This window comes from Tiliqua scincoides, chromosome 4 (assembly GCF_035046505.1).
Source record: "Tiliqua scincoides isolate rTilSci1 chromosome 4, rTilSci1.hap2, whole genome shotgun sequence".
In the NCBI taxonomy this organism is placed as follows: Eukaryota; Metazoa; Chordata; class Lepidosauria; order Squamata; family Scincidae; genus Tiliqua; species Tiliqua scincoides.
In genome coordinates, this window is record NC_089824.1 from 152,211,371 (window position 1) to 152,229,627 (window position 18,257).

At 40.9% G+C, this 18,257-nt stretch overlaps 1 protein-coding gene across 1 annotated transcript in view; it reads left to right on the forward strand.

The window, feature by feature from the left end:
* Nucleotides 1–18,257, forward strand: part of LOC136648482 (FRAS1-related extracellular matrix protein 1-like) — a 125,442-nt gene that overhangs the window by 44,749 nt on the left and 62,436 nt on the right. The window contains exons 19-21 of the mRNA XM_066624597.1: nt 2,109–2,334; nt 11,666–11,810; nt 13,772–13,913. Coding sequence (XP_066480694.1) covers nt 2,109–2,334; nt 11,666–11,810; nt 13,772–13,913 — 513 coding nt within the window. The remainder of the gene's footprint in view (nt 1–2,108; nt 2,335–11,665; nt 11,811–13,771; nt 13,914–18,257) is intronic.

Sequence of the window (18,257 nt, forward strand, 5' to 3'; positions counted from 1 at the left end):
TCATGCTTTAACCCAATATACCTGTTAATTAATTCCACCAGAAAGAGATTGAAGCAACTCCTTAATTAAAATATATTTCTGAATAAGCAAATTTAAACTCTCATTAGCCTGTACACATTAGAAAAATGCATTTCTAATATAGCCATACCTTATCCAATCATTCTAAACCCAGTCAAACTGGTTTGGGATCATCAGTACGTGTTCCTCTTCCCAATTAGAGTTGTTAAAAGAAAAAAAATCCTACTTTCTAATGGAATCGAACCAACATACCAGATGAGCCATGTAACTAGGTATCTGAATTGTTTAGACACATTGATTTGCTTCTTCATGACATGAAAGTAAACAAGCTACAAATAGAGAAAAGAGACAGTTACACACTCTGTATTATATGTTAGCTAAAATGCAAAAAGATTGTGGTGGGACATATGCAGTATGGCTTCTTTTTAAATAAATATGTGTACATATGTTGGGGAGCATTCAAGGTAGTGCTTTGCCAGGAGTTTTCTTATTTATACTACAGCTCCCTTGATGAAAACAGAACCGATGTAAATGAATCGGGGTACTCTATGGTCCCCTCCAATTGCAGAGTGGGGAAAAAAAATAACTGAAATGAATTGGGGAGGCAGGAAGGAAATCTTGACAAATTCTCCAAACTTGAATTTACTTGCAATTCTTAAAAGAGCTATTACCATCCCCAACTGTGCATGCTACTTAGATGTAGGCTGTTTAGCAGGGAAGAAAATTAGTGTACCCATGTCAAGTAGCCAAGTTTCATACTTTTACGTTAAAATTAATCAAAGACTTTAATATTCAATACCAAAAGTGGAATTTCGAAGCAAATATGAGTTAAACATCAAGCATAGACATTTAATTTATATTTCAAACACCAAAAGTAAATTTGAAGACGTTTTAAATGATGCAGTTGGAGGTGGAGCCCCAAGGTAATGGAACAAATGTTTCCTTACTTTTAGGAGGCCTCCATGACTACCCTATCACTACAGGAATGCAGTGTATGCCTGAATGGCAAAGCTGCACCTGTGCTGGAAAGTTGGATAGGATTGAGCCCTCTGATTTTGAAACTCTGTTCAAAAGTTATGTGACACTTATTGGTTCAGATTTAAAACAAATCCACACTTGTCATACCTTTGATTATAACCTAAGGCCTCCAGAAATTTATGTGAATTCCCCCACCCTAATTGTTTTAACCGGTTTGGATGTAAGCACTTCTTCTCATCTTCCTTTTTTCTCTTCCTTGCACACATACTGTTTGTCAAAAATCATCACTATAGAAGATATGAGGGATATGAGGGATTGTTGAGATACAGTAAACCAGGGATGTGCCAGAGCCACTTCCTTAAGTCTTGAGTTGTGTTCTGAATCTCCACCCCCCTTGACTCGAGTCACAAACGAGTCATAATGGGGGCTATCATGACTCAACCAAAGGCATTTTTAAAGTCACTCTGACTTTAAGTCACTTGCTTTTCAAAAAGCGAGTCAAGCGGTGGAAGCCACAAAAAAAGCAAGCAAGCACACACACAAAACAGTGACAAGCACATACAAAAGCGAATCTTGACTCATGTCTATTCAAGACATTTCATTTTTAGGGTAAAACCCATTAGTCCCAAATCAGTGCCCAAGTTTTTGATACATGTGACTTTTTTTGTATGAGTCACAAAAAATGTGTTTTGGTGACTCAAGACCAAGTCATCCAAGTCACAGCCCATCCCTGCTATAAACCCCCCAAATATGTTTCTCGACATATGAATGTCTACCCCCTGCCGCTGCCTGTTTGCAGGCACATTGGCCATAGTCTCTGCTGTTGATGCAATGGGTCAAAAACTGGGGAACTCTTTTGTGTAGTACTTCAAAAAGAAGAATGTAGGACTGTATGAAACACTTAGACTGGTGAGTGTTGCTGATGGATACTGGATAGTGTAGGGAAGTTCTTTAAAGAGTTGAGAGATGGGATAGTTGGGTAGCTGAAGAACCTCCAAATATGCAAAGCAGAAATCAAAGTTCCTCAGTTTCCCAAATATTTATAGTCCTCTCTCTGTTGTTCTAATTTTAGAATTTTTACTGCCATTTCTGAATCGTGTGTTTCTCTCTAGGTAAGAGAAGGTGACATTAGGCCAATGGGCCCTGACACCATTAATGCTGAGGATTTTGATGTCCCACAAAATGTCTTGAAGTTCTCCATTGTAACCCCACCTCGTCATGGACTAATACTAAAAGGAATCTATGGCAGAGATATTGCACGTTACAAGCATCTAAATTCAACATTATTTCATCAAGACTTAGAAGTTCACAGTTTTTCCCTGGGAGAACTGAAACAAGGTTTGAATACCATGTATATTTTTTGTCTTTAGTAAAATATGAAATGTAATTTCATAGTCATACCTGTATTTTGTTGTTATATAATCATGTCCTAAGTGGTGTGATGCCTGCTTAAGATGGTCTGCCTACAGAGAGAAATTGCAACCACATGCGGGGACCCTGCCAGTGAAAGCTAGATCATCCTGGTTGAAATAGTGGCAAGGTTGGGAATTAGTTTAGACAATACACTCCCCACCAAACCAGCCTCACACAATTAAGGAAACTAGCCCATTCATAAAAAGAAGGGCTAGAACATACACACATAGTGAATATCAGTCCTTAATTGCTTTCCCCAGCAATGAAAGTATAATCTGAACTGGTCCAATGTCTAAAGCTCACTTCAGATGTGCAATTATTTCTTGGGAAAAAACATTTGTGAGTCACATCTGTGGGTTTCGACTCATGTGGGATTTACAACCACACATTCACTGCAACCCAGGCCTGTCCTCAAAAAAAAGCTACACTAGTTCCTCCTCCTGCGCTGTCAATCATCCTCTGACAGACTTTCTGTGCCTGCAGAAATCTTAGAGGCATTTGCCTACTCGAACGGGCAGGAGCTTCCCCCCCTGAAGCTTTACCCTTCTCAAGGCAGGAAAACGTCCTGGTTCAGGCATGTACTGTGATTCCCCACCTCCACTTTCATAGGGCAGTGTTTTTTTTCTGTGGTTCCATTCTTCAACCGAGGAAGCGGGGTTCTCCAGAGAGTAAACTTCTTTGGGAAAAAATGGGCTTCTTTCTTGGTTCTGATTAAAGGATCTCCCCCAGAATTAATTATTTGTTAATGATTATTTGTTTATTGTTTGTGACTCATAGGGTAACAAACTTCCTGTTCAGAACTAGGGAAGGGAGTTTTCAGGCATCCATGCAAGCCACTAACCGAATTGGTCCCCATGACATAGCATGACTCATTTTTGATCAATGGAGGCTAGTCAAGCGTCCTTTTTGCCTCCCCACCACACTTCAAGTTTTGAGCAGGCAGTGTAGCCAAAGGAAAGAAAGCTTTTTTGTTTTTTTTAAACTGCACATTGCCCATGCACACATGTGGGAAGAATGGTCTAACTTCTCCTGCCCAGCAACTTGGTTTCTTCCTTCTGGTAGTCTCAGATATATGTGGTTCAGTGACAGCTAATTCCCAAAGCTTATGTGGGCCAAGAAGCTGCCTGAGTCTCATTGTTATCCTAATTTTGAATCTTTTAAACAAAGTGGTGTTTGCTGGTCATTCTCTTTGCTGCATGTGGTAGGGGAAAAGCTGTCTTAATGTTATAACTCCAGACTGTCTCTGAAATGAAAATAATTTTTAAAATTTCCTCTTGATCTTGTAATATACCAATGATGTGCTGCTTGTTATATCCCATGCTGAATGTCCAGAGAAGGGAATAAAATATTTACTTGTCTGGAAGAGCAAAAAACCTTGAGCTGGCCTTGCTCTGAAGGTTTATGATGTCAATGTAAAATGTGAAGACTTGGAAGAATCATGGTAGTGAGCAAGGCCATGCATTCTAAAATATTTGTAGGCCTGAGTAAGACTTCTGAGCATTTGAGAGGAAGGAAACCAAATCATTATCGTAGAATGTTTTACAATTCCCAATTATCAGCTTGCTTCTGCACAAAACTAGATTTATGTTGTATGAGCTGCGGATGTCCTCTACTGGAAACCATAGTTCATTGCAGCAAGTTGTACTCAAGAAAGATGGAATATTTACCTATCTGTGCAAAAATGTTTTGTTAAAAAGAGTTATCCTTCCTGTAGCAAGAGTAGCAATGACTCAGTTTCCCTTTGCAAGGCTTAACAAGACATTGAACCTTAAACTTTTTCTAAGCAATCTTGTGCTTATTTCTCTCTGCTGATTTTAGTTCTGCAAAAAACATTTGTATGTATTTCACATGAACAATTTTCAACACAGCTGCTTGTGCTTCAGTGGTTAAATGAATAGCCCCTTCCCAAAAGCCAAACAGAAAATCATGTGTAAGCAAGTGACTGTGCAGGGCCTGTGGCTGAATCCAGTAATGGAGCAGCCAAAGGTGCCTCTGCTCGCCAACACAACTGTCCATAGAATCTGCTAAGGGACCAGGAGTCTCTTTTTTCCATCTTGGCATCTGTGCCCTGTGTCTGCCAAGTAGAGCAAAGCCTCAGTAACGAGTGGATGAACAGAGCAGAGTTACAGGCTGTTTGGCATTCCCGTAAACCCAGAAATGGTTCTGATTTTAAGAGGATGCATTCAGCTGATGTTGATAAGCTGATTTTAAGAAGATACATTCAGTTAAGTACGAGCAACTGAAATAAATATTAGCCTTCTAATAACACATTCTCTGCTACATTGGTGGCACATAAAATGTTATACCAACAAGATAAAGATGATTTAAAACACAATTAAATACATCAACTACATTTATTGCAATAAAAATGCTGTAATTAAAGACCAGATGTCCTAAGACATGGGGGGGGGGAGAAAATCCAGAGCCAGTTGTTTCCAGATGAATGTCTGGTCATAAAGCCCGCTAGCATACTTAGAACTCCAAGAATACCTATATCTGTTTTCCTGCATGAACATCAAAGGCTTAAACCTCTTAAAAGCTCCAATCATTACTGTAGTAATAGTTGTGTAAGTGAGCAGTAGTGAGTTTTACTTTATTTGCAATAATTCGCTCATCTATTAAGAATATTTATCTACTGCATTTCAACAAATAGAAGTTCTAAGTTCTTTGCATATTTTAAAACATTGGTTCCCTGGCGCAAACAGTCTTACAGTCTAAAAAGAAACAGGAGAGAAGACACCAGCAATAGGAACTAGGAGAAATACTCTGTTGGGATGAATAGAGACAGTTGCTTCCCCCTTCCAAATATAAGAGAACCTCCACTTGAAAGGGTACTTCTTTGTTCAGGTAGCTGGTATCATGTTTCAGGAGTAATAAAATTATATTGAGAGATTCAGGATCCAAAAGGCAAAGTTGGAAGAGGGAAGCTTTGGGGCAGTAAGTCAAGAGCAAATTTATAATAGCTGGAACATAAAGATCTTTCCTGCAAACTAATGTATTTAAGAGCTTTATGCTAATGAAACAATCCATTCTACCATGCTAGGTTTCTGTGAGATTGTCATTTCTATTCTATAGATAAGAGAAATGTTTGAGCTAATATGGTACATTAGAAACACTATAGAATTTTACCCAGATTGACATTCCTACCCAGTTGTGGAAGTAAAGTTATTGTCATAATTGTTGTAAGAATGAGATAAGAATTGTAGGTGCCCTGAGAAGTGCTATTCATACGGTCAGTGCGTCGTCATCATCGCAGACAAGACGTATCTGGTTGTTTTTCCCATGTCAGCTGCCAACTCCAATGGAATTCCTGTTTCACAAATTTGATGCCAATTTTATTCTCAAAAAGGATATTGTAAAAAAAAGAAATTGAAATCCATCCAAAAGAAACTTCTCTTGATTGACCCAGTAGTAAAATTGCAAATAGAGCATGTGACTACCATGTTTTCATGGTAAAATTTAAATTCTGAGTTCCAATATAAGTTTCAAGGGGACTGGGCAGATACATGTTAGCATATGGAAATCTAGCCTCACTCTCTCTGTGATGATGAGACAGGTCACTTTGGAAATCGTAATCTAAACAAATACAGAATTTTAATATCATGAACATATGATTTAGCTGTATCCATTGCACTTTTGTGACTGTTCCTCCCCCACAGAAGTCTAATTAAGCTTGTTACATTAAGGGTCTCTTTAACGTGGAGGAGATGGAGACGTAGGTAAAATTTCCCAACCTGATTTATTGAGGAAAAGTTTACTGTGCAAACTAGAGAGGAATAAAATCCTGGATGTCAGGAGGTATCTATGAAATACAATACGTATCTCATAAAAAGCCAGGGTTTTTATAAGCCTTTAACTTTGTTAAAGGTATGCTGGAATTTAATTTCTGTTTTTCAAGCGTAATTCATGCTATCTGGCAGCTTTTCTGCTGGCATAAGGGTTTGCAAGTACAGTGGAGGATTGGGACCTCAGGTGTAAAATTTAAATAAGAAATACTTTATGCAGAAACTTGTGAACTTTTATGGTAATTGTAGTGGGGAGGGATGGGAGAGGGGAGTAAGTTAGTGATACATTTGGGAGATATTTTGGAAGTGGTACACTCTTAATCTTCTATGTATCCTCTAACGATTGATGCAGCCTTGGCTTCTGTGTCCAGATATAAACAATTTCTCCAACAGCAAGAATTTTTTTTGAACTTTAATGTTTTTAAAATTGCTGTTTGCAAATTAAATAAAACCAATAAATAAACCAATACTAATTCTTTTCATTGTACAGTTTCATGTGATCTGGTGCGATTCAAAAATAAAACATCACTATCTGTCTATTTTCCAGAATACACTAGAGAGTTAGTATAGCTGGGAGATGCAGATGCGGAGTTAGGGAAAAAAAATAGTATATTGCCTGTTTAAATTTCACCTTTGCCATTAACTCACCAGGGAACCTAGTCACACCACGTCATGTGGTCTTAGCCCCCATATTTGCATAATATTATGACTTTCTTATAGGACTATTGTAAGGGTTGCTTCAAGATAACATATCCAAAGCAGTTAAAACATGGTAAAGTGCTAATTCTGACTGGAAAAAAAAAAAGTAATGGAAAAACAAAATTATCTTAGTGGTACTTCCCAAGTATCAGGGGTGGTAGAATTTTTGTATCAGAGTTTGTTTTTTTTAATCACCAAGACTAAAGGATTGATTTATATCATGTAGGGAAGGGATGAAGTCTCAGATAATCCTGGAAGGGAACCAGTAGCAAGAATATACTCCTCTTCTAACATCATTTTACCACTTATAAAGATTATTGGAATGAACACACAAGCAGACGGATGGACAGAGGAACTTTTTCCATATGCAGAGAGCACTTGGGAGCTATGCATGGAATAGCCCACATTAACCTCTCTCCACATTTGCAAAGTCTTTCCCCCACCCTCATTATCTCCTGGAAAGATGAGCACAGCACCCCAGGTTCCATATCACCACCAGGCACTTTCTACTGACCAGGAAACACCCCCTTCACAAATGGAAGTCACAGTGCCTGCACATGGTCAAAGCAGGTTTTTGAATGAAAACATTTTTAAAAATGTTTTGTACATGTACTTGCACAGAAAAATTCAGATGCAAGATTTTCTTTTTTAAAAAAGTTGGTAACCTAATTTTGAAGCATAAGAGCATGCAGGATATGAATTGTCCCAGGAACCGACGGGATAGTTTCTTGGCTGCTTAAGTGCCCTGCTACAATGTATTTGGTAAATTAGTCATTTTTTTCTTCCCTTCGTGCCAGGCTTTTGACAACCTTCTCTAATGAAAGGAATGAGAGCACACAAAATATTTTAGTTCTGCATCTACAGTGACAGTTTCTCAAGTGGACCTACTGTATACAGTATTTTAATATTGTCCCTTCAAATTTCACCTTATTTACAGACACTGGACATTCAGGTCCCTCTGAATTTAGTTTTACAACTAATTTAATTCAAATCATGTCCTTTTCCATTAAAGTCGATTAAGCTTTCTGCATATGCCCAGTCTCACCTAAAGCAAAAAAGCTGAGTTGAAATGAATAGACCTTTTCAAAGAACCAAATAAGTGTTCATTTCCCTTCACTCTAGTTGAGAATCTTGGCCAATTTTGAGTGATTCACAACTTTACAGTTCATAATTCATCCATTCATGACTTGGCAATTCATTATTTTGATATTTACATAACTAACTAGTAGGATATGCTTGGTGCCCAAAACTCTAGACACTTAAGTATCAAAATAAAATTCAAAATTTGGTGGTGTATAAATTTTTTATGTGACCCATATGTAACCAATCCAATAGCATGCTGGAAATTTGGCAGAGAACAAGCTTACAAAATCACACTACAAACAGTCTGACTAATTATATATAAAGAAATATTGGGACATTTTAATCATAATAAATGTATTTATTAAAATACAGAGATTTCTTTCAAATAGCATCTACCCCTAATATTGCTAAGGCAATCTATTGGGTGATGTGAACAATCATAATTAGGATTTCTAAGATCAACCAAGTGCATATAAACACATAAGAATTGCCATGCGGAGTCAAACCAAAGGTGTAGAGAAAGTAGAAAAAGAGAAGTTTTTTTTAATTTCTCTCTCACAGCACTAGAATTCAAAGCTTGAGCCCAAACACTGGCTATAGAACCTTAAAAATTTGATAGCACCTTGCAAAGCAGTTGGACGTGGCAAGGAGAGAGAGAAAGAGGGTCTCCCTCTATGTTCAGAGCGTCTCTGGTGGTACCTTATTGGTTGGGGAATGTGGGAAGTAGTAGAAGCTTTAGGGCCCAATCCTATTCAACTTTTCAGCACCCAGGCAACCCTGAGGTAAGGTGACAAATATTCCCTTACCTTGAGGAGGCCTCCCTCACTGCCCACACATAGTGCAGTGCATGCCCAGATGACACAGCTGCATCAGCACTAGAAAGTTGAATAGGATTGAACCCTAAGGGAGTTACGTCCAGTCCCTTGGCTACTCATGTTTGAGCTGCATGGAAGTTCTTTGCTTCAAAGACTTTAATGGAGCAAACCAATTGACTGGGGAGAAAATGGACTCTTGTGTTCAGCAGAGTGTGTTGCTCCACATCGCTCACTGTCAAGGTGGCTACTCATGGACTTCAGCAGTTGCTGGGTGGGCCCTCAGGGGTATGTGGCCCCTCAGGCAGTGCTGACCTGGCTGACCTTTGATGCTGATCTTGGCTGTTAGAGATCATTACCAACTTTCTGCCATCTTCAGTTTCAGAGGCACTATACCATTTCTAAGGGGGGGGGCAACATTGGGAGAGTGGTATATCATTTGGTTATGGTTGGCAACCTTCAGTCTCGAAAGACTATGGTATAAGCCTACAGCACCCGGTATTCCCAGGCGGTCTCCCATCCAAGTACTAACCAGGCCTGACCCTGCTTAGCTTCCAAAATCAGACGAGATCGGGCATGTGCAGGGTAACAGTTACCTCCTGCTCATGGGCTTCCCACAGGCATCTTGTTGGTCAGTGTGGGGAACAGGATGCTGAACTAGATGGGCCTCTGGTCTGATTCCACAGGGCTTTTCAGATGTACAGGATATACAATTATTAAATTGTCACAGGGTGTTACTCTGGCAGGATGAGACGGTGGTTGTAATCTCTGGTTTACTACTTACATGTTTTGCCTACCATGAATTTTGCCTGATCCCAACTTTAAAAACCAACTAAGATTTAGTTCCAACTATCATAACCTGCTGCGGCAATGAAGCACGAACAGGTAACTCTGTTGCACGATGTGTTGTGCTTTGTGATAGGGAGTTTATATATGTAAATTTATATCCTGCCTTTCATGTGAAATATTTCCATAAATTTGCAAAGAAATAATACATAAAATAATTATTACTAATGAACACCCACCCTCTCCGGCAGTATGGCATCATCTTACGTAATGTAGATAGAGTGGTTGCCGTGGGGAGAAAAACAGTGAACTAGTTTTCAGGTGTCACCCCTTCCTGAGGCTCAAGATTTTGAACTGGTGCGGGACAGGGAGGATGTTGCTCTGCAAGAAGGCACGTTAGACATGCTGCTGGAAGCAACACATTACAAATCTTAAGTGGATGATTCAGGATCTCCATGCAGTCTAAACAGACTTGCCCTTGCAGTTAGCTTGCCCTAAAATATGTGTGTCACCTGTCTGCTTCATCTTGGGTTCTGCTATAAGTTACTTTGAGAACTTGGATCACACGAGTTTCCTTGCAATGGAGGTATTTCACGGGAAACAAATAGATTCAGTTCTTCAAAAAGGCTATTTTATGATATCATCCTTTACTATTTCAAAGTGCTGTAGCAGCATCTCTTTTAAGAGAAGGAATAAGACAGAGCAGGAGTCGGGCAGATTGGGCCTAGAGAGGGAGGGGACAAGTTCAGCAGCAGTGCATGCTGAATCTTGAGCACCTTCCCGGACCTGATCTGTCTGCATGGATCAACGTGGACTTGCTCCAGTAATATCACTGGCACACAGCATGGCCTTTCCCAGTTTGAAGAGACACTTGGCCAACAGTCTGAGGCAAAGAGGCAAAGAAGGAAGGCCCATAGCCAGGGAGGCAGACCAGGGACAGACTGCACTTGCTCCCAGTGTGGAAGGGATTGTCACTCAACGAACTGGCCTTTTCAGCCACACTAGACGCTGTTCCAGAACCACCTTTCAGAGCGCAATACCAGAGTCTTTCGAGACTGAAGGTTGCCAACACAGGATCACTGGCACAGGTCTGAGTTGACCTATTGTAGCTGCTAGGGCTTACTCCAGGGCAAGGGGACAAATGTCAGCTGATCATCCCCAGTGGGATGCAGCATAGCCTGGGCCAGCATCGCTGCATTGCCACACAGGAATTGAGGGCTAAATCCTATTCAACTTTCCAGTGCTGATGCAGCTGTGCCAATGGGGTGTGTGCTGTGCCCCATGCTGGGGGGCAGTCACGGAGGCCTCCTTAAGGTAAGGGAATTTTTCCCTCCTTTGCCTCAGAGCTGCATTGCAGCTGCATTGGTGCTGAAAATTTGGAAAGGATTGGGCTTATAGTTAGGATTGGGCCGTCCACTAATTCCCAGTCTTAATATGGTTTTGATACCCTAAGGCAGGGGTGTCCAAAGTTTTTGGCAGGGGGGCCACACTGTCTGTCTGACACTGTGTCAGGGGCCGGGGGGGGGGAAAGAATTAATTTACATTTAAAATTTGAATAAATGTACATAAGTTCACATAAATGAATATATTAAAGATGAACTTCTATGAATGAATGAAGGTCTTGCAGTAGCTCAAGGCCTATAAAAGGCCTTGCACAAAGCAAGGCTGGCCTTTCCTTTGCTGCCACTACTGCATCACAGACATGAAACAACAAGTAGTGGAGGGAGCCCTCATCCCACAGCTCATGTGAGAGGTCAAACGCCCTCACGCTGAGAACAGTTGCGTTGCACCAGTGTGGGCTCCAACAAATCTCTGGAGGGCCAGAGGCTCATTGGAGACTGAGGACTCCCTGAGGGCCGCATTGAGAGGCCTTGAGGGCAAGTGGCCCCAGGGCTGGGGTTTGGGCACCCCTGCCTAAGGCTACAGTCCTATATACAGTTTCTAGTTGGACCCAGTGAGTAGACATGCATAGGATTGTGCTGTAAATTCCATTGGGATATTTATTGTTCTTAGAATTTGTTTTGATTGCTATGTTCCAAGTACTCAGTTGTCTCTGGTTTTGCTTCCCCTCCTCCCTTTTAACTCCAATAGGACTGATGCTTATGTACATGCATGATGACACAGAAAGCCTAGAGGATAGTTTCACCATTCAGCTGACAGATGGCAAGCACACAGTCCAAGGGACACTTTACATCTACATCATGCCAGTCAACGATGAAATCCCTCATCTTTCCAGGTTAGCTGTTGAAGTGACATTCTATGCAAAGTGACTTTAAGGAGAGATGGGAGAAGTATTTTATTTCACTTTAATCGTTAACATGTTGAATTAAATACTGATTGGTAGAAAGATGGGTGTATTGCTCTGACTCTTGACAATTCTTTCCATTCAGATTTCTTACAGAATGTGTGATTTTAGATTATATGTTTGATGCAAAAAAGATACTCATTTGTGTTTTAATAAACTGAAGGGATTTCTCAGGAATACGTCAGCCATGAGAACAAAAGCCCTGTTTTGCTGCCAGGAAAAACACCACAACCTGTCATATCATTTGACTAAAGTACTGGAGCACAAATTAAGCATACCTGGCTCTCACTTTCCCAAGAATATCATGTTAGGGGGTGGGTGCTTAAAAGTTTGAGACTTGGGTAAAAATCTGATCTCCTGGTAAAGACTGGTTACTTTGCTAAGATGCACATACTGTTGTAAAATGACCCTCTCAGATAGTCTGGATTAGATGATAGAATCTCACCTTACTATATTTTAGGCATAATTCCAGATAGTAGACTCAGTGACATTGCTGGGGTGGCATCACCCAGTGTGCTAGGAAGTTTGGCTATGACATTTCTGGTTACCGGTTCAAGTGTAGGTGCACATTGGCTCCAGCCACAGTGAGTGTGTCCCCTGCTCTTCTGCAACAACCAAGCCTTCTACATGCTGGGCTGTGGCATGCCTGAGGCATGGGAATGATGCTGGCATTCTCATAGCACCCTCTTATAGCTGGTACCCAGGGTGGACCACACCCTCAAACAAGAATGGCTTGTTTGCAGTTTATCACTGTATAAAAGTTTCTTCCCTGATGAAACTTCATACTATGAAGGAGTGATTCCCCAATGGTAAGCTTGTCCTCTCTCAACTCAATAGTTCAGGAAAAGCAGAGGCATAAGAAAAAAGTCAAAACTCCTTTCTTAAACCAGGATAAGAGGGGAATATTAGGTTTGTACATGTCTCCCTGTTAAATGTCTGATCTCATTTAGTACATCAGTGTACAGGATCATCCTGAACTCCCTACATATTCCTGGATAGGAAGACAGGGATGAATCAAGCTCTTGTGGGACATGCATGCTATCAAAATCAGGCTATATTTAGAATATTTTTTTATTATTCAGTACCTGAAGAGAGAGTAATGTGCTTTAGTATTAGGGGAAGCTTTTTACGAAAGCTTTCATAAGCTACCAAAAGAGCATACATACCTCAGTGGGGATTTTTTTTCCCCTTTTTTTCATGGGACTTGAGAAGAAAGGCAAAAAGTTTTGCCTATACAAAGTGAGGATAGTGTTTCCTGCTCTCATTCTGAGTTGGCTCAGGGATTAAATTTATATGCTCTATTGCAGGGGTCTACAAAGTACAGTCCAGGGGCCACATTTGGCCCACCACAAGATTTTATCTAGTCTACAGCAACTTTTTTTTATCAGAGCATTTGCTAATGTTTGTCATATTTACCCATTATATATCATTTCTCAGTTTAAGTAAGGCATTGGTTCTTTGCAATTGTCACATTTTGTTCAGAATCATATCACGCAGATTACAAAAAAAGATCAAAGTAAAACTTATTCATTCATTCATCCATAAAACCATTTTTTCCAGTGGATGGAAATTGTATAAAATATACCATTGTGGCCCTCGTTCTGAAAACTTTGGAGTCCCTTTGTGTAAGTGGCCCCCTCCCACTCACTGCCGGAGCCATTCCAGGCAGCGGCATCAATGCGCAGGTGCGCGCCAAACCAAACGGTGTCTCTTGTGCATTGCTGCTGCTGCCCGGAATGGCTCTAGCGGCAAGTGGGAGGGACCGCATACATGGCATGTACTGTTTTACTGCCTGCAGTAATTACTCCTCTCCAGCTACCTACTGGCTGATGCTCGATGCCAAATTACTGTGCTTTTTTCTTATCTGGGCATATCTCTTCCTGACTTTGCAGGAATGCAGGCTTAGAAGTTGAAGTAGCTGAGAATAAAGTCATTTCTAGTGTGTCATTAGAAGTGGACGACAGAGATTCTTCAAGGAATCAACTCCATTACGTCATCAACAACAAGCCAAAATATGGAGATCTAAAATTAAAGGTGGCAAAGATTTTCTGTGTTTCCATTCCCCACTCCCACCAAACAAATGACATTTCATGTTGACCCCTAACAAAATATAACAACATCCTGCAGCACCTTCAAGATTGATCAGTTTATTTCAGTATATACTCCCATGGACTGCTTTCTAGGGGGTGGGTTGGTGGCAAGTGGAATGGGAGAGGGTGTGGGTGAATCTCAGTGGCATCTGCACCCTCCAGATCCTAACCACGTTCCCTGTCCTTTCCCTCCACTTTTACTTCCTTGGGCTTGCACCACCAAAACAGCTGGTGCAGAACCAAGGAGACCCACTGGGCCAGCAGAGGCTAGCCCTAGGATAAAGGAACAAAAGTTCCCTTGCTTTGAGGAGGCCTCTGGACTGCTTCCCACAGGCTGCAGTGAGAACCCAATTGGTGAGGCCGCATTGGGACGAAGGGATTTAGTTAGGACTGAGCTGTACGTCCCACTGGGAGTCCATGAGTAAAAATGCTCCGGGTTCAAGCTGTTGGGCTCCAGGAATTTGGTTTGAACCATTTATGTCTCTTTATGTCCACCCCCAGCCCTTTTTCCAGCTTATACTACACAACTTTCTAAGACTAACTTTCACTGGACTCTATAAGGTTTTCTTCAAAAGAATAACCATGCCCCAAATGACTGTATGCGTGCAATACTCACTTACTGTGTTTCCAATCTCCTAGGCTCAGCTTTGTCTCTCTCACCAGTATTCACCTTTCCCTCCCTTCCTTGGATTTCCAATAAGTGGTCTATGAACTGGTAAAAATGGCTGCCTGCCTGGCCCCTTGCAACTCTTGGTGGGAAATGACTGTGTTAGGCTGTTTAGCCCCTCTCTTCTAAGGTCACCTCTCAAAAATCCCCTGCATACTTCATGCACAATGCATTTTGGGATTTATTGCCTCCTTCCAGGTATGATTTTGACAATGTTTTGAAACTCTGATTACCTCCAAGAAATGTTTTGGCTATAGACCTATCAGTCCCGAACCTGGAGTTCAGCATTAAAAGAACAGATCATAATCAACAATACATAAAAAGAGAGATAATTAGCAGGAAAACCAGCATAGATTAAAAGTCTATTGGAATAAAAACGTTTTTATTATCTGATAGTAAACTAACAGGGATGGGGCCAGATGACTCTCCCTAGGGAGGGAGTTCCAAAAACTGGGCACAACTGCAGAGAATGTTCTTTCCAAGGTCCCAGCCAAATAAATGTCAAGTATTGGCAAAATGCACATGAGGGCCTCCCCCAGGCACACAGTCTCATGCAGGAGGAGCTGGCCTTCAAGTTCATGGCCCAGGCTTTAAAAGTCACTTTGAATTGCACCTGGAAGCATCCTGAAACCAGTACAGGCATTGCAATGGCAGGGTCATAAACTTGCACCCCTCAGTAATAGCTGGGGTGCCATATTCAGAACCAGCTGAAATTTGCACATGCTTTTCAAAGTTACATACATGCACAAACAAGCCTACAAACATCACACCTGGAATCTAAGGAAGTGGAGCATAAGCATTAAAGAAGCATTTAGCCTCCTATCCCCCATTTTGATTTGTCCTTGAAAAGACCCTGAACATTGATGTCCAGTTTTCTTGCTTCTTTGAATCAGCTTTCTATAGCAAGAGCAAAATCTCTTAACTGACTTCTATATTGGTTTGCTAAGTCACCATGGTATAGTCTTCCTTTTATAATTAAGTAACTTGAGAAATCTGTTGGGATCAATAAATTTTGAGAACGCTTACATAAAACAGAATATAAAGTGGATAGTCTTGCCATCAGAAGCCTGTAAAAGTCAATCCCTTTATGTGACACCTCTACAAATGGCATTATGTCATTGCATAATATTAGTAGGAAACTAAGGTTTTTGTGCAAAACCATAAAATGTAATGAGTTTCACATAATCTACTCATATAAACAGAGAGCGAGCGAGAGAGAGAGGGGGGGGAGGCAGTTTTTTGTAAGTAGTCTTCCAGCATTTTGGCACCCTGAGAGCATAAGGAAATTTGAAAACTAGCTCAAAATAGAGAAGTATTTCAGGGGGTTACTGCATGTGGGTGAGATTTTCTTCTTGTTTGGTGGGAACATGGACCTCAACTGTTTTAACTGTTCAACCGGTGATCTTAAAAGGCAAAAGGATAAGAAGATGGAAAATATTCATAATGCCAAAGGGATTTTATTCTTAGCTAAAGTAAGGTACCATGTATTGGTGGTTATAGTTGTTGTGATCCCCAGGAACTCAGCTAAGAATATCCCTGCAGATTATTTAGCAACAAGGGATAATATTTACAGAACTCAGCATTTTGCTTCTTTTAAAAGTGTGAACTCTAAAGTGTCCAATCAGAAGAAACTCTTTTGAGTTCAGTGGTGAAATTCCACTCATTTGGTAAAAGGAAGGAAATAGTCATCATAATGAGGTGTGATTATAGCTCTGAATACTCTGTTTATGTTAAAATTAAATATGACCTGTGAAACCAAAGAAGTTTATAGTTTCCCCACCATTTGGATTCATGTAGGCAAGCAAACATGATCACAACAGAGTGGAGGAAGGAAGCTTGCCCATAAAACAGGGGGTGTAGAGTTTTGAAAGGGCACCTTGAAGTGAATGGAGATAGTGCTTGGTGGATTACCACTTGTGCCTAGTTCCAGTGCGTATTATAGGATGTGAAATGTCTGTTTTTTCTATGCAAAGGCCCTCCAGTTCTCTCCAAAAGAGTGTATTTAGTAATCATCTTTAAAAACAGTGTTACAAGAGCAGCTCCTATTCTCTATTGACTAGCAAACAATGAATGCCCAATCCTATCCCTGTCTACTCAGAAGTAAGTTCCATTATAGTCAATGGGGCTTACTCCCAAGTAAGTGTGGATAAGATTGTGACCTGAAACCAGCTGGAAGAGATAGAACTGATAAATATGCATGGGGCCATCACACTGGAGTAGCATGCAGGAATTCTTAATCCACAATGAGGTACAAATATATGCTGAAAATGAAACTGTCCAAACTCTGCTGCACCAACGACACTCAAGTGTTGTGCAAAATGGCACATTATTTCTCATAAATTCATCAGTTTCTAAGACTTGTCTGCTTCAAGCATTGCACATTTGCCATGTGCAACACATTAAAAGGTTCTCAGCATAGAAAACATTCCTGGTGTACTAGAGGAACTCTAGCAGGTGCCTGTAGAGCACTGTAGAGATCTCCAGTGAGGGAGAATCCACCCCCTCCCTGTAACCTGTGTATTCTATTTGCCAGTGGCACTGCACTGCTGCTAAATGTTTGAATTGGGCCCGTGTTCTGCCTGCATAAAATGGGCCACAGACTAATGACCTTGTTGCAAAGGGATCAAGTTTCTATATCAAATTTGGGTCTGCTCAGTCACAATTGGGTAGTTGTACATAGAGACAAATTGCTCTTTAGCCCTCTTCATGCCCTCCTGTGGGCTATTGATACAGGCTCAAACACTGGATTATGGTGAAACAACTTGAGAGTTTCAAGCTGACAGCAAGGCCAGTTCTATGGAGAACCCCTTACACCAGTGCCTGCTGTTGGAGATAGCCTTCTGTTAGCTTGCTTAGTATTAAAAGAACCCCTCAAACTCCTTTTATGATGGCATCTAATTGTCTTGAACCTTCTCTTGGCATCAAATCAGCTTCTGGCTAGCTAGCAAGTGCAAGTCAAGACACCTGGGCATCAGCTATGAACATCAGGGTGTGCTATAATGGATCCATCTGCAGCTCTTGGCATATGCCAGGGCTTTTTCTGTGTGACTGGTTGGGAAGTAAGATCCAGGAGAGACAACAGGCTGGTGAGAATTGTCTAAAAGGCATATGGGGGGGGGGGGACCTGTTTTGGAAGAAGTGCTAATAGGTTATGTAGACCTATGTATATTTTCTCAACTGGTAACAGTGAATAAATAACCAATGGCTAATTACCAGCATAGTAAATATTTCAGCAGAAGAAAGCATAATATGTATAACCGTTTAGTGTGCTCTGCCGTCAATGAATCAGTGAACCAACCTGGTGTAGTGGACAAACTTGAACTGGGGCAGAGGGCTGAGTTCACATCTCAACCCAGTTGAACCTCCTTGGCTGACCTTAGGCTAGTCACTCTTTCTTTCAGCCTAACTTCCTCAAATAGGCCTGAGAATGTTTTAAAAGTGAGACTAATCCATCTGTGTACTACGCTGAGTGAACAGGGAGGATACAAATAAGATAGAAGCTTGTGCTAAAAGCCATTAAGAACGCCTGACTGAAATGACTTATTTCATGTGCAGGTTCTTTAATGAGACACAACAGGCACATTTGCACTAGTCTGGGTCTCAGTGCCACTCCCACGGATG